The sequence below is a fragment of the Condylostylus longicornis genome, unplaced genomic scaffold (genome assembly GCF_029603195.1).
Source record: "Condylostylus longicornis isolate FDR11 unplaced genomic scaffold, ASM2960319v2 ptg000044l, whole genome shotgun sequence".
Classification (NCBI taxonomy): Eukaryota; Metazoa; Arthropoda; class Insecta; order Diptera; family Dolichopodidae; genus Condylostylus; species Condylostylus longicornis.
In genome coordinates, this window is record NW_026578013.1 from 9852263 (window position 1) to 9868415 (window position 16153).

General features: G+C 27.6%; 2 protein-coding genes across 4 annotated transcripts; one reads left to right on the plus strand and one right to left on the minus strand.

Moving 5' to 3' along the window:
* Nucleotides 1-1213: 1213 nt before the first annotated feature.
* Nucleotides 1214-4315, plus strand: LOC129610300 (zinc finger and SCAN domain-containing protein 4-like). Its single transcript, XM_055522833.1, has 4 exons — nucleotides 1214-1349; nucleotides 2137-2820; nucleotides 2895-3470; nucleotides 3524-4315. The coding sequence occupies exons 2-4, from the start codon at nucleotides 2165-2167 to the stop codon at nucleotides 3843-3845; spliced, it is 1554 nt and encodes a 517-aa protein (XP_055378808.1). The 5' UTR covers nucleotides 1214-1349; nucleotides 2137-2164; the 3' UTR covers nucleotides 3846-4315.
* Nucleotides 4316-4588: 273 nt separating this feature from the next.
* On the minus strand, nucleotides 4589-11515 carry LOC129610280 (transcriptional regulator ATRX). Of its 3 annotated transcripts, XM_055522806.1 has the most exons (5): nucleotides 10984-11515; nucleotides 9337-9805; nucleotides 7891-9278; nucleotides 6196-7826; nucleotides 5965-6146 (listed from the first exon to the last, which is right to left on the minus strand). In XM_055522806.1, the coding sequence occupies exons 1-5, from the start codon at nucleotides 11015-11017 to the stop codon at nucleotides 6117-6119; spliced, it is 3552 nt and encodes a 1183-aa protein (XP_055378781.1). In that variant the 5' UTR covers nucleotides 11018-11515; the 3' UTR covers nucleotides 5965-6116. The 3 variants fall into 3 exon arrangements, with proteins under 3 accessions (XP_055378780.1, XP_055378779.1, XP_055378781.1); XM_055522805.1 differs by lacking the exon at nucleotides 10984-11515 and adding an exon at nucleotides 10445-10519 and having other exon boundaries at nucleotides 4589-7826; XM_055522804.1 differs by having other exon boundaries at nucleotides 4590-7826.
* Nucleotides 11516-16153: the final 4638 nt, after the last annotated feature.

Sequence of the window (16153 nt, forward strand, 5' to 3'; positions counted from 1 at the left end):
AATTTTGAAAAATATATTTGCTATTATAAACATTATTTACTTTGCTTACTTTTTTTATAATTTCAAATGTAATTTTGTTGAAATCTCGATAGCCACTTTTTTTGGAGCGAATTTAGAAACCGCAATATAATTTCGAATTATATTGCAAATATTCGAGTGCTATACATAAATTGTATAGTACTAAGCAAATTGATAATGAAAATTTTCCATATTTGTATAAATTTTGTTTAATCTTCCTACTTGTACAATTTAAACTTTTCCTTTTAGAGAAAAACAAAATTTTCAATAAGATTTTTAATAAGAAAATCAAACACGACACTTTACTAAAACGTAGTAACGTTTTAATTGGAAGCTTTGAATATAGAATTTAAAAAATGGAAATTAATAAATAAAATTTAAAATTGCCTTCCATCTTCATTCTTTTTTGCAACAACAAAATACACTAGCTAAATATCCTACCCTGTCACATTTCAAAACTACAAATTTTTTTATTTAATTGTTTATTTTCCATAAAATCACTAAATTTTGTTGTTGTTTCTTATTTACAGTGCAAAAAAACAGAATTTTTAAAGGTAAATAATGATTAAAATTAGGTTTCTGTTTCATTGTGTGGGGTTTTTTTTACAACCCAGATGTATATTTTTCTTGCAGTTGTCAAATTTTGCAGTTCTTGTTGCTACCATTTATGTTTACCGTATAATTGTCGTACTTTATTATGCTGCGACTCAAACATTCGCAGAATCTACTGCAACGAGTCATTGCAATGTCATACTTCATATAGCAGCAGAATTCTGAAAATTGAAAGTATGTATATCTCTGCAGTATGCTATCACAATTTAATGACAAATATCATTTTTAATTTTGAAATAAAAGTTGTAATAAAAATTAGAATAGGTTCGTTCGTATACTCCAATCAATTGAAAAGAAACTAAAGCTAACTTATGTTTTTCATTCTATTTCATTTAAATTCAAAATCTTATATTGAAACTGACATTTGGGAAATCCGTAATGTCAATTTTCACCGAAAAATTTGAGTTTGCTTGCTGCAAATGAGCATGTAAAGAGTGTAATCCGCTTTTATTTTATCAAAACTCAAGGTTTTTTGTGAAATTTTTATTCTCTAAATTTACTACATTGCTGTTAAATCAACTCATAAAACCATGGCTTAAAAACTAATCAACATTAAAATTATTAATCAATGGCAGCACCCTAACCGGCGGTGTAGATTTATATAGACGCCATATTAAATTTACTAAACTAATGGAAATTAAATATTTTTGCCTTTAATAGCTTATAAGGAAAATAAAATTTTGAAATTTACCTCAAATTAAAGGAATTTAATGGTTTTGGTAAGTAAATTAAAAAATGGTTTGATAATCTAGAGCTGTATTGAATTTTTTAAATTACATATGGCGGCTAAAGCCATCTTGAAATCCACGCCATATTAATTTTTTTTGTATATATACAAAAATTGCCGAATGCAGAGAATTCATAAACAAAATACAAAGCATTCTAAAAAATAAACAAACTTATTTATTTTATTAAGTACCTGTATCCAATTAAATAGTTTAATGGCATAAAAATTTAAGTTTCAGGAGATCAAAAACCTAAACTAAGAATTCTCTTAATACAAAAAAATTCAATTAAAGTCTCTTTGGTTAAGGAAAAGATTTTTTTGTCTGTAGGAACAAATATAAACAAAGTAAATTAGCCGGCATAAATCTAATTTAAAAATTAATTAGCAGCATAGTTTTCCATTTAAAATTGAATTTTGGATGTTATGAGCAATTATAAAAAATTCAAAAACAAGGATGAAGTATATAGTCTTGTCAATAGGTCTTGTCAATAGACTAAACTAATTTAATTAGAATTGTAACATAAAAAATTAACATTGAAGTTTTTTTTTCTTGTTGTTACTTTCAAATTTCAATATTAGGTAGGTTTTTACCATTATTAAGAAAAAAAAATTACTAATATAAGACATAAGAAAACAAAATAAATGTGATTTCTGAACGAAACTAATTAAAACAAGCGAATTGATAAAATCGAAAAAGTTCATTGGAAGTAATAAGTGTATACTTTGCAAATTGTTTAAGTTCTTGCTTTAAAATTATTTATTATTTTTTTTCATAACAGAAATTACCCACCATAAAATAAATATATTATGGCACATCAAAATCTTATTGGTGAAGTTGATATATCAAATGCCCAAATAATTCAAGTTGTCGACAATCCAGGCTCACATTTATCTCATATTAACACTGACTTACCATATGATAACTTAGATCAATATGAAATTGTTGATAATACTGAAGATCAATATGAAGAAGTAATTTGTGAAGCAGAAGATTCACAAAATTTTTTATTGCAACAACCAGATGATGATGATGAAACCAATTTAGGAATAAATAGTAACGATATAGATGATGAAGATGGTGATAATTTTTCAAGTACAAACTATGTTAAAGCAGAGCCGATATTTGATGCAACAGATGAAAATCCATTTTATGTTTACACAACTGATCCGTCATCGCTTGATAATAGAATTTTAGTACAAAACATTTCTGGACCATCACTTTTGCAAACACAATTACTACAACAACAGCAACAGAATCAACAACAACTACAACAACAACAATTGCAATTAGCACGTACAATTAAGTTAGAGGATCATGTGCAGCTTTTGCAGCAGGATTCCATTGAACTACCGAATCAACTGGTCATAAACGAATCTGCGCATCATCAACAACGACAGGCCACCAAAACAAAACGTTGGGAACAGAAACAAGTACAAATAAAAACAATGGATGGCGAGTTTAGGTAAATAGCGAAAAAAATTTAGAATGATTGGAATAATTTACCTACTTTAAATTTGTTTACAATATAATTTTAAGTGTAACAATGTGGTCATCAACAACTTCGTCGCCTGAAGATTGTGGTACTGGAGGAATAGAAGATACTGGTATTGAAGAAGAGAATTCCAATAATCATTTAGATTCTGATTACTCAGAATATATGGATGGCGGTAGTAATAGCAATCACAATAATCCGGTGTTTCAAGATACTGGCAGTACTTTAGTGGACATAAAACCGACGGGCCTAAATTTGAATTTATTAGATCCTAAGCAATTAAATGAGCTTATCAGATCCAATAAAAAATTAAAAGCCGCGATAAATAAAAACAATACCACAAGTGGAATTAACACAAAACCATCTGTTCCTAATGATTATTATGAAAGAACTGTAGCGTGTCCACACAAAGGTTGCAGTAAAATGTTTCGTGATAATGCTTCTATGCGAAAACATCTACATACACATGGACCTCGTGTTCACGTATGTGCTGAATGTGGCAAAGCATTTGTAGAAAGTTCAAAATTGAAACGTCATCAATTGGTACACACGGGTGAAAAACCATTTCAATGTACATTTGAAGGCTGTGGTAAACGTTTTTCATTGGATTTTAATTTAAGGTAAAAATTTTTTAAAAAAATTTAAAACACAAATTTTTGAATATGACTTTTAGAACGCACGTTCGAATACATACTGGCGATCGACCTTATGTTTGCCCGTTTGACGGATGTAATAAAAAATTTGCACAATCGACCAATTTGAAATCACATATTTTGACACACGCCAAAGCAAAAGCCAGAAGAAGTAGCGCAGCAAGTTCAGGTGGTAGTGGGAATATCACTGGGAGTACCGGAATAACAATAGGAGGAAACTTGTCAGAAAATAATTCATACTTGGCCAGAAATAACATTGGGAACTTAACAGAAATGATGATAATTCCAAACGACGGTGGTTTTGTTGGTAATTTTCACGAAATTATGGATGGAGGAAATTAAGTTTATATTTAAACATTTTAGAAGTAAACAAAAAATATAAAAAATATAGTATAATCTTATGTATTTTTTTACATCAGAAAAACTAGAATTTAAAAAATAATATATTATATTAAGGATAAAATTTAAGTGTAGAAATTACATATATGGATTTTTTTAAAAATTTAAGATAATATTATAGAATTAAAAATCAATATTTTTATACATAGTCTGCTAAAGCAAAAACTGAAAAGAAAATTCTAATGTAATAACTCTAATTCGAAAAAATCAGCCAAAATTTCCAAAGATCTCAAAAATAAAAAAAAAAACAGGAATAAATATTTCTGAATGTAATAACACATTTTAATTTTCGTTTAAAAATTTTACAGAATATTTTTGAAAAAAATTTTTAACAATACAATGTTGCATTTTAACGAAAATTTTCGATGTTCGTTATATTGCTAATTTTTTGAATATTAAAAAAAGTCAAAATTAATGAAATTAAAAATTGATTAAAAAAGTCCAAGTTTATAATTTATAAATTAAATTCAAATAGCTTTATGAAAATTTTAAATCTTTTTTACAATAATTATCGACTATAGAAATAATTTAATAAAGAATAAAAAAAACATTCAGTTGTTTTGTGTACAGTTATTCAAATTTAATATGAATTTTTAACTGCAAAAACAGTTAATAAAAATTGCTTTACTCTTGTGTAAAAGAAATTTTTCTTAGTAATTTAATAAACTTAGTGATATCAATGAAACGAAATGAACGACGGTTAAGAAAATAATAGCTTCGCTTTATAAATACAAAAAGTAGCTATACAATATTTAATATTTTTTACAATATTTGTAATTTTACAAACCTGTTTATTCTAAAAAGACTGAGTATTTTGAAATGGCGAATTTCAAAAATAAAGAAACTATACGTTTTATAGTAGTGACGTCCCTTGAGAGCACTTTCTCATTAACTATTTGCAATATAACACGATATTAAACCACTTAACTTAAAAATTGTGAATCACAAATTGTAGCTATTATCTCTTATATTTATTTTTAAGAAAACTAAAAGCATGTTTATAGACTTAAATCCTTTATTTACTAAATAATTTTTAAAAATCGCCAAAATCATAACTTCTGCATATTAAAAAAATTTTACTTATTCCTATTTTTGATTAAGAATTTTCTTTTAAAAATTTCTCAATTAAATTTATTGATAAAAATAGTTTTAATTTATAATTTATTTAACTGAATAACAGATAACTTATATTTAATCGAATTGATTTTCAAAAACGAAAAAATAAAAAAAAAATAAAATTTTTCATTTTAGCATAGTATACGTACACAAATACATACATTCCGCTAGTTTTAATTTCAAATATTAAGTTAATTGAAACAAAATTCTAAAAATACTTCATTTAAATATACAATATTTAAGATTCTATCATTTCAGTTTTTTTTATAAGAACATTCTCAAATTTATTAGCATCGCTATTATTTTCAAAATTTGCTTCATCATATTTCTTATCCTTCATAACGGGACCACTTTTAGTAGTGTTTATCTCTTTTTCATTTTCGCTTAGTTCGATATTTTTTATTCCAATCGATAGGTTCAAATTATCTTCCACACATACTTCTGTCGTCAACCGTGAGTTCGTCTCTTTCTTATGTGGAATTTCATTTTTTTCTGAGGCATCTTCCACAATTTTGATGGCTGTTGTTGAAATTACGCTATTCTTTTCCAAAGGATCACCTGCATCAAGTGTCCGATTTTCATTATTTTGCGCTCCTACTAAAGTAGAGGCATTTTCATTTTTTTCTAGTTTATCCTTACTATGTTGTTTGCAATTGTTTTCAGTTTTATATAATTGTGTTTCTGAAGATAGATTTTTTCCTAAAGAAAGTTCTACGTCAATTTCTTCTTTATTGAAATTTATATCTCGATTTTTACTTTCAACGGGTTTATTTTCGGTTTTTTGTGTTGAATTTTCAGTTCCTTTTTGCTCAATGTTATTTTCATTTTCCTCCTCACTTTGAAAATTTGACAATGATAAGTCAGGCCGTGAGTATATTTTAGAACTATTTAAAATATTCAAATTGGGACTTTCTTTATTATTTATTAAATTCGTGGATTTATTATTTTCAATATTTTTGATCATATCTTGCTCCTTTTCCCCACTTTCGAAATTTACTTCATTTTCACTTCTTATTTCTAATTCTGATATATTTATACTTTGATTGAGTTCAATACATTTTGATTTTTCGGCTAAATTCGTACTTAAATTCAAATCATTCAGCGTTTCAGCTTTATCAGGATTGATATCTGAAAAGTATGAACTTTTTAGATTTAGATCGCCTTCTTCACTTTTTACCTTATTTTGATTTGATTCAACTTCTAAACTCTTTCGCAATTCAACTTTATGAATTTTATCTTCTTCTGGAATGATATCTGAATCGTGGAAATTATTTAGATTTAGATCACCTTCCTCACTTTTTTCCTTGTTTTGAATTGATTCAATTTCTAAATTTTTTTCGTGTAAATAAATTACCTTATCTTTTGATTTTTCATTTTCCTCAAGAATTGTGAGTGATGATTTTTCTTCGTCCTTAAAGTTCCCCTTGGTGTGAATAATTACTTCACTTGACAGTGACAGTTTTGGTTCAGAAAGTTTGTCGTTCTGATTCAGTTCAATTTTAGCAACAAATTCACACGTCTTAGAAAGCTCTACAAATTTTTCTGGAAAATCTTTTCCATTTTTTTTACACAGATCAGTTTTAATAGAAGTTTTTAAATTTAGCTTCTCTTCTTTTTTTTTTTGTATATTATTAGTTTGACTGCCATTTCTTAAGTCTTTTGAATCTTTTTTTTGTAAACTGTTCAATTGATTATTGTTTTTCACCTTGTTAAGCTCATTTTCCCTATTACTCAATTCCTTATTACATGAATGATCAGATTGATTACTTCTTTCAACCTTTTTAGATTGCTTACTTTCTCTACTGGTATAGTTTTTATTTTGTAAATCAGCAACTTGGCTATTTTCATTGAATTGTAAATTATCTACATGAATATTGTTTTCAACCTCTTCTTGTGTTTTATGTTCCTTACTTTGTAAATTTTTAACTTGATCCCTATTTTCAACCTCAGTGAGTTCTTTATTCCTATTGTTATCAGATTCGTTATTTTGTAAATTACGAAATTGATTGCTACTCTCGGCTTTTTTATTTTTGTTGTTTTCACTATTGAACGCTGAACAAACTTCTTTTTCAGAAGTGTTTTTCATATGTTCATTATTTGAATTATATAATTCCTGTTCATTTTGAATATCCATTTTCTCGTTACTCTCTCTTTTCTCCAAATTTTCTCTATATTTTTTATAGCGTTCTAAGGTTTCTCGATAATATATTGAATCCATACACAAAGGTGTTATTTTAACTCTACAATTTTGCTTCAACTTTAAATCATCTCTTTTCAATTTTTCTACTTCAATTTCTCTTTTTTTCCTAATTAAACTTGGATTAGAACGATGAGTCACTTTTTTCCTTGGTTTTTTTGGGGTTGATATGGGTTTTACCGTATTTTCACTACCTTCGGTTAGTTCTACTTCAAGCATGCAGGCTAATACACTTAAAGGGTTAAAATCGTCATCACTTCCTATTTGATCTGGCGATCTGGATGATTGATCTGCTAAATTATCTTGTGCTTTTTGTTGTAATGATGTAGGAATTTGTACTTTAGTACCTTGACTTTTTGCGTTGTTTTTTTGGGATGATTGGAGACTAACACTACGAATTTCGGGTGTGGTAGTCTTGCGTTGTAGATTTTGGGTTTGCTTTCGCACAGTTAGATTCGGTAAATTAGTTTTATTTGAATTTTTTTCTTTTTGAGTGTTCACTGATTTTTGAATCGTTTCAACATCTTCATTATCAGAATCTAAATCTATTGTAGTTGTTTTGGGCTCAACAATTTCAATTTCATCTTCGTCGCCATCACTTGAGCAATTTTCTAGAAATAAAAATAAATATTTTGAATCAAATGTGCAAAGGTAAAAAAAAAAAGGGAGTCGTACCTGCTGTTTGCTGGCCTTTAAATAGATTGCATATATCTTGTAAACTTTTTAAGCGCCCTATACCATAAGTGAATAAATAAGAAAGATGTATATACAGTTCTTTCACATCTCCTACAGTACTTGCATTTTTGTATGGATTAGAATTAGTTAATGTTTGAAGTTTACTACTTAAATGTTGACAAATTTCCATTGCACTAAAAATTTGATTTTGCAGTTGACTTCGAGCTTTACCGATTGGTGTATTAGGGTACAAATTTTTAACCAGTAAAGGTCTAACTTGAGTACTTATATTTCCAGCCATTGTTTGAACTATATTACCATTAATAATTTGAACTTGCCCAGTTGCGTTCGGTAATACTGTAGAAGCGGGAACTGTTTGGATACTCTGCGGTTGCTGAAGTGATTGTAGAGGAGGTGCCGTTGATTGAATAGAATTTACGTTATTAATTTGATTTTGCACGGGCGCAGCACTTTGAGTGATTGTAAATTGGTGTTGGGGTTGGTTAAGAATTGGAGTTAAAACGCCACTAGGTATTTGTTGGCGCAAATTTGAGTTTTGACTGGAGTTATTTGTCGTTGACTTTTTTACTTGAATTAGTTTTCCATTTGGTAATCTAATGGAATCATGTTGAGCTGCCGAATTGAGATCAATACAAAATCCACCGATATTATGATATACAGGAGCGTGATCACTTGGCTGTCTCATACCTAATTGAACCGTTGTTGTTGTTCGGTTAAGCTGATTCGAATTAACACTTTGAGAAGGGGTACTAACAACGTTAATATGTGGCCGAATTTGGACACCACGATTTCGTATTATCAACGGCGGTGGATTTGATCCTAACTGCATTTGCATTCGGGATTGTTGGTTTGGCCCACCTTGCTGAAGTTGAACAATTTTAACAGCAGATTGATTTGATTGCGTTGCAGTGGTATTTTGTGGTTTGACGTGACAATTCGTCAAAGCTCGTGATGTCTGCCCCACGGGAACTAAAGTTTTATTTAGTTGCACAGTTACACTGTTATTTAATACAAAAGGAGCTTTAGCTGTCTGGATTAAATTAGCAGAACTCAAAGTGCTATTTGTTGGTGTATTTGTAGCGATTACTTGTGTCTGTTTTGGCAATGAAACATTAGAAAGGGAAATGGTTTTTGATAACAACGGAACTGATTGCTGTTTTGGTTTTGGTTCATCACTGTTTGAAATATCATTTTCAGCTTTTCTTTTCTTTAACACAACTAGATTAGGTTTTTGGGATAGAAGTGTATCGCAGTCCTTAGATGTATGAGTTTCGTCATTATTTTTGCTTTGGAAGCAACATGTACTTGAATCTTTTCTCAAAAGACGCCTTTGTTCAGTTTCATTATTAATTGTACTTTTAATGTGTCTATGAATAAGATTCAAAATTAACTAACAACTCCATTAGAAAAAAATTTAAAACTTACTTTTTTTGTTTTGAAATATAATTTTTCAAAGCCCAGTGTGTTGCTCTGATAGGCCAAGTAATTTTCGGCGAACAAACAAAACAGTTCCAATTTTCGTTGTCTCGAATGTCAGCTACTAAACTTCTTGCCAAATTTAATGAAATACAAGCTCGACAAAAGACAAAAGGACATTTAGCGCAACAATACACTTCACCACCTTGACCGCACCAACGACAATAAAGTTCACTTCCATCTTCACCTTTGCTGAACTCACCGCTATTGTAAAACTCATTACATTTCTTACATTGCGACACTTTAAGAATCGGATGCATGAAAATGTTGGATTCATTTGCTGGAGCTGTACCCAAATGAACATTACATGACGTGCAATGTGTTTTTTTATCTTTAACTAAATCAACACAAGGAAATAGCTTTAAGTAAAATCTCCGTTCATCTTCGCCTATGTCGTTATCGTATTCCAATATATATCCTAAAATCAAAGTAATAAGAACGACATTTGTGAACGTTTTATATTAATCAACAATAAATTAAAATCACCACTAATAAACTATAGAAATGCAGCTTGTTATAGTTTGATAATAAAATAAATTGTTGTTATTGTAAAAAGGCCAATATTAAAAAAGATTGACTGTAAGATATAGTTTAAAATAGATTAATAAAACATGTCTTTAAAAGCAAGGCTATTGGAAATTGATCACCTAAGGGAAATTGTTCATTTTCCCTTGATTTTTTAGCATCTATTTTTAATTCAATGGATAGAACAGATGTGTGGTTATAATAACTGCGTATCCAGTTAGGCAGGTAATTATAATCGATTCAAATGACAATTTACAAAAAAAATTAGTCTTGGATTCGAAAAATTTACAGACGATTTTTCCTTGTCAACACGATGCAATCGGAAGATAAAATAACAATCTTCAAAAAACATTGTTTTTAAACCGTGCATAGACAGCTAAGTCCCTACCTACCCTGGTACGTATGTATACTCAGAAAAGAATGTAGAAAAAATATGTAAGTGCCTATCTATGTAAAATTAGGTAAAACTAAAATGCGTACAGAGATGTGTGTGTTCGTGCGATATATTGCAGATATCTTTCTATGTACCTACCTATCATTATAATAAAATGTGCAATAATCATCAGTTTCACTTAAATACGGTTCTATTTGGGGTTAATTAAATTATTCTAAAAACAATGTGCCGTTTTAGCAACGCATTTATAAACCTACTAACTATGGCACAAATTTTGACAAATTTATTACTAAATAATGAACCTATCTACTTCATAATTATTAGCCACTATAATATTCGGATTGATTAATGAAAAATTTGTGTTTATAATATCTTACAATTATCTTAAAATCAAAACACCGTACAGGTAACGCATGTTTTAAATTCTTCAATACTTCAAAACAATATATTAAGAATAGGAATTTTTTTTTACTTTATGATAATTCGGACACCACAGATCTTTGATTATACAAATTACTGTCATTTAGAAAATTGAAATATGAATGTATTATTTAACATATGTATGTGCATATTTTGTATAGGTATTCGTACATACAAACGTCTTCTTGAGTAAAAAATAGTGGTTTTATACAATTTTTTCTAAAATCAAAAAAGAACCTTTATTAAATTATTATTACCTTCAGAATCCTTCAGTATATCAGTCTTAACCATCTTTTTTATATTTGCATAAATATAGTGATAAAATTTCTAATAAGACAAATTTGACAGCATTCCAAATTATGAACAGAAAATAGAACTTCAGACAATTTTTTCATTTAGTGCACAAAAAAAAAAGTGGAGCTCCCAATATCATGAAAAATTACACTTTAATTCTAAAAATTTCCATTTCATTTCACGAATTCCACGAAAAGAATAAAATATCAACAAATTTTCACTTAATTTTAATGAAATTTTAGCAGAATCCCAATATATATGTATTTTGGTACTGTTTTATATATATTTGTACAATAAGTATATTTTTCTTATAAACACCATTTATTGCTTTTCTTTTTCTTTATATACATAGGTACATAACTTTGTATATTTGTAGGTATGACGATATATACATATGGGGATGTTACTATATTATTTAATATATTACACGGTTTCAAAATTTACCACTGCCAAAACAGCGCTAAAAAAAACTTTATACAATGTTCGTCCTCACACGTTGACTGAACATTCGAAAATGGCGTATTTCTGTATTATTACGATTACGACGAATACGAAACGAACCCGATGCTACGAAGTTCAAATAACTGACAGTTCTCTCTTCGTTCTACATAGGTTAAAAAAGGAAGTATAATTTAAACTTCATGTATAGCGCAACTCTTCTTTCTTATAATGTCTTGGGGACAAATAATGTAATCGGCTAGCTATGTTTTCAAATTTAAATAAATTGGAGGAAAAGAGAAAAAACATTTAAAAGTTTGTTTTGTGTAATTCACTGTTCATATTCATATATGTATATTAATTTTATATTAATTATATATACATACTTACAAGTGTACAAACACACAATCATATAAAACTTTCTTATTCAGCCTATCTAGTACAATGTTATTAGAATAATACGGTATAAATATCGAACTTTGGCTGCAGATTGTTTTTATATTATAGCTTCGGCTTAAGTCCGCAAAAAGTAAGGCAATTTTAAGAATGAATGTTACTTCTTTAAGTGCATATAAAATTGGGATTTATAACTGAATGTCTAATTTTGACCTCCATGCGTCGCTTGAAAATTAAAATTTCGACCTGTATATTTCAGTTTAAACATTTCTTTCCAACCCTTTATCTACAACAGAAATAAATACATCAAAAGATTGCTAAAAAAAATTGTATTTAGAAAGAAAAAATTTAAGCTAATCAGTCTAACATAGGAGCTAGGAGGTACAACTCCACGTGACAAAAATACTGGCCTGGATACAGAGATGACAATTCAAAAAAAAAGGACAACTCACGATTTTATTTATACGCTTTCTTATAGTAATCTATAAAAGACCACTTTTCACATGAACAATATTTTCAATCAAACTAACTTTTCTAAATTAAAAAATTTAACATTTTAAAATATTTCTAATGTAAAAATAAGTATAGTGTGATGTTAATTGTTAAGTACCGTGCTATTGTAAAAGTCCAGGTCGAATAACAAACTTGTCATAATAAATTCTCTCATGTAACTCTCTCTCCATACTATAAGCTATTTAAAAAATTGCTCGAAAAACTGAATGTCAAAATTATAACTATGTACAAAATTATTCGTTTTGACTATTTTATTTATTTATAACGTAAAAATTGTATATTTCAGCCTTTCTAAAAAACTGGGAATAAAATATGTATTTATACCTACGTAGATATGTATAAAATAGAGAAAAATATTATTGTAACAAAAATGTTATTTATCCTAAAATGCCCTAAATATCAATATCTGTTAAAGAAAGAAATAGTAACTACATTTTCGTCAAGGTGAAATAAAGAAAAATGTTTGATAAATATTTTGAAATTTGACGTTTATCATCTATTTATAAAATTTTTAAAAGTTTTATCAACTTTTCCGTCTGATTTATTTTTTTTTTCTAATGAGATTCTTTTTTTTTTAATGAAATTACGTCATTGTTTTCTCTGTATAAAGTTTTTTCATGTTTTGTATCAAACAGACCTAATAACTGAAATGAAAGAATGTTGATGAGTAGCAGTATTATTTCGATAATGCATCGTAAATATCGTATTTTGCACGATTGTACGATATTTTATGTTGAAAATAGATACAGTAGAAAAGCGATTCTTCACGGCGAAATTTCGAAATTCATATAGAACACGCGTCTATAGAAGGAACTACACTGCATAGAATCAAGCAAAATGACCGCCACTTAGCTATCTACTGGCGTGTTACATTATGTTATATATGTGTGTTACATTATGTTGTTGAGTAAGTTGATTTTACAGTTTCAGAGTTAACAGCGGAAATCGTTTCCTTGATTTCAACTCTTTCTTAATAAAATTTGATTATGTATGAAAATGTAACACTACCTTAAAATTAAGCCATAAGATTGTCAATAAGCCCCTAATATTGGAGATTCAATATTGATAATTATCCTTTCTTTATTTGAGTGTGTTGTTACCTGCAAAATTCCAAAAAAATAGTAGCAAATATTTTTACGGGAAAATATTTGCGTTCAATATACGTGTTTAAACTACTCATGAGTAACCAACACTGAGCACAACCACGCTATTTAAGTAAATGCTTAGATGAGCTAGGATTTTGAGTTTTGATACAACATTTTACTATAAGAAGTTAAAATATTTTTGATACTAATTATTGAAGTGATTTTTCATAAGAGGAAATTGGAATACGAATTTAGAAATATATTGAATAGTATTTTCATCATTACATAAGGAACAAAAATTGTGGCAGAATAGATCATGATTGTAAAACGCAATATTAATTTTCCATTGAAAGTTGTAATCATTAAGTTGCTTCACAAGACAAAAATTAAAAAATAAACCAGTTAAATTTTAACAATTAATAAGCTTCGAGGCTAGTTTTAAAATAACTCGAATATAAAAAAAATTAGCTTTTTTTTGAGAATGTTATATGTAAAAATTAATACGACTTGAAAAACAATTAGTTAATTAATAACCCTTGGTAAAAATACATGCTCACGGAGCACAGCTTGTTATTTTTTTGTAAGGTATGATATGAAATGAACCGCTATAATTACTGGGGTAATATGCAGTTTGAAGCCGACTTTAAGCGGATTTCGATGTGAAAACTTGAAACTTTCATGTCAAACTCTTATCGATTTCAAGGAAATTTTTTCCAATCTGTGCAGTATATACGCAGTTTTAAATTTCAAATTAGGTAGTCGACTCCAACAACCTAATCCGTTATTTGTCAATTTTTTTTAATTAGATATAAAACCCGTGTTATTTGCGCTGTCATATAAATTCAATATTTATAAAATTTAAAAGTATTTATTTTTTCAATATTATAATATTTAGTTGTCGCATCATATTGGCCATTTTTTGTGTATTTCAAGAAAACTGTAAGAATCAGAACCATATGAGATCCAAAGTGGATGAAACGATCTGAAAAATGGCTAAATAGGAAAACCCAAGGGAGTGAAAAAGAATAACGGCCAGTCTATAAATTTAATCGTCTAGGCATAGCATCAAGTTGCCACCATATTTCAATTTGACTTCGACAGCTAATGTCAAATATGTGAAATTAGGCAAATGTCAAATTATATTGTCAATATTGTTAGATATAGATTTACATACACATAATCAGTTTACTTCTAGATTGCTTTACTATGAAAACATTTATTAAATGTAGCCTTCGGGGGCTGCTTTGATTTGTTTATTTTTTAATGTACAAAAAGGATTTACAAAGAAAAGAATAATTTCTAAAGTTACTTTATAAAAGTGTTAGTTTTATTAATTATTAAAATATTTCAAAATTTTACTAAAAAAATATAATTATTGGAAGCCTTAATCAAATTGTCGCAGATGCTGTAAATTAAAAATGTTAAACTGTCTCTGATTTACATTTATTGATATGTTTATTTTCTCGAAAAAATCTGAAATCTTTTTCATTTGTATGAATTTTTGAAAATATTTAATTGTTTTGAAATCATTTTAATATGTTTTGCAAATAAGTCAACAAAAAATTTCAAAAAGTAAATAGCTAATTTTATTAATAAAAAGAATTAGTGCATATTTTTTCTAACTTTTCTTAAATATTCAATTTATTTTGTTATTTAAAAAAAAACAAACAAACAAACACGGCACAAAAATAAGAATTCATATGACCTCATATACAAATTCAAGTAGAATAGGAATAATTTTGTACTCTTTTTGTGTTTTTATTATATTTATTTAACATTAACCTTGAAAAATACTAAATAAAGTATGTATGTAAAGTTATACTGTATATGTATAACATACCTACCTACATGTACCTATAAACCTTATTTTAAAACTCGAAAAGTCCATTTAAGAAATTGTATTAAAAAACTCTAAAATATCTATGTACTTTTGTAATATGTATAAATATATAGCAATATAAAATCTAAATTTCTTTTAACGTAATATATTTTATTCATGTTAATAGTTATAAGTAAATTAATTGATTCATACCAAAACTTAGTTTTTGTTTACTTATTCTTTAATAAAACTTCATATTTCATTCATATTCTTAAAATTATGAAAATAAAAAGACTGTTTCTATAAAATAAACTATATTTATGCGATACGTGGGATTAGAAATGTTTAACACACGACAAAATCAAATAATTTACCTATGCAAAATTCAGGTTAATAACCTTGGGTACTTATATACATTATGTATTATATCAAAGTTAAGATATAATGATGATAAACAAAAAGAAACTAACGAATGTTCGATATACGCGGTACAATACATATTGAACTACATATTATATAATATAAGTACATATGAGAATTTTTCAAAAAGGAAATGACGTAATTTAGCTTCTTTAAACTTAATTTACTTAGCTTTTGTTATAATTAGAATGTCTATCTATAAAAATTTATTTTGAACCGTTCTCGGAATATAATTTAAACTAAAATAATTTTTTTTTTAAATAATATATACATAACTGTATGCATTATATCTAGGTTTGTAACCAGTTCATAAGAATCTTAGTAATAGTGGCATGAGTAATTAATATAATAAAGAGAGTTTCAGTAAGATTGAAATTAAAAATAAAAATTCTTTAATTTATACAGGCTAGCAGAATTGTTCACATGTACATACATGTATTGCTGTTATATACATATTTGCTG

What these genes read in the sequence shown, in the direction of transcription:
- LOC129610300 (XM_055522833.1), top strand. Translation starts at nt 2,165, where the DNA reads ATGGCACATCAAAATCTTATTGGTGAAGTTGATATATCAAATGCCCAA. An exon ending in ACAATGGATGGCGAGTTTAG is followed by an intron (nt 2,821 to 2,894) that starts GTAAATAGCGAA and finishes TATAATTTTAAG; the next exon opens with TGTAACAATGTGGTCATCAA. An exon ending in TCATTGGATTTTAATTTAAG is followed by an intron (nt 3,471 to 3,523) that starts GTAAAAATTTTT and finishes TATGACTTTTAG; the next exon opens with AACGCACGTTCGAATACATA.
- LOC129610280 (XM_055522804.1), bottom strand. Translation starts at nt 11,017, where the DNA reads ATGGTTAAGACTGATATACTGAAGGATTCTGAAG. An exon ending in TATATTTCAAAACAAAAAAA is followed by an intron (nt 9,279 to 9,336) that starts GTAAGTTTTAAA and finishes TCTTATTCATAG; the next exon opens with ACACATTAAAAGTACAATTA. An exon ending in TAAAGGCCAGCAAACAGCAG is followed by an intron (nt 7,827 to 7,890) that starts GTACGACTCCCT and finishes TTTTATTTCTAG; the next exon opens with AAAATTGCTCAAGTGATGGC.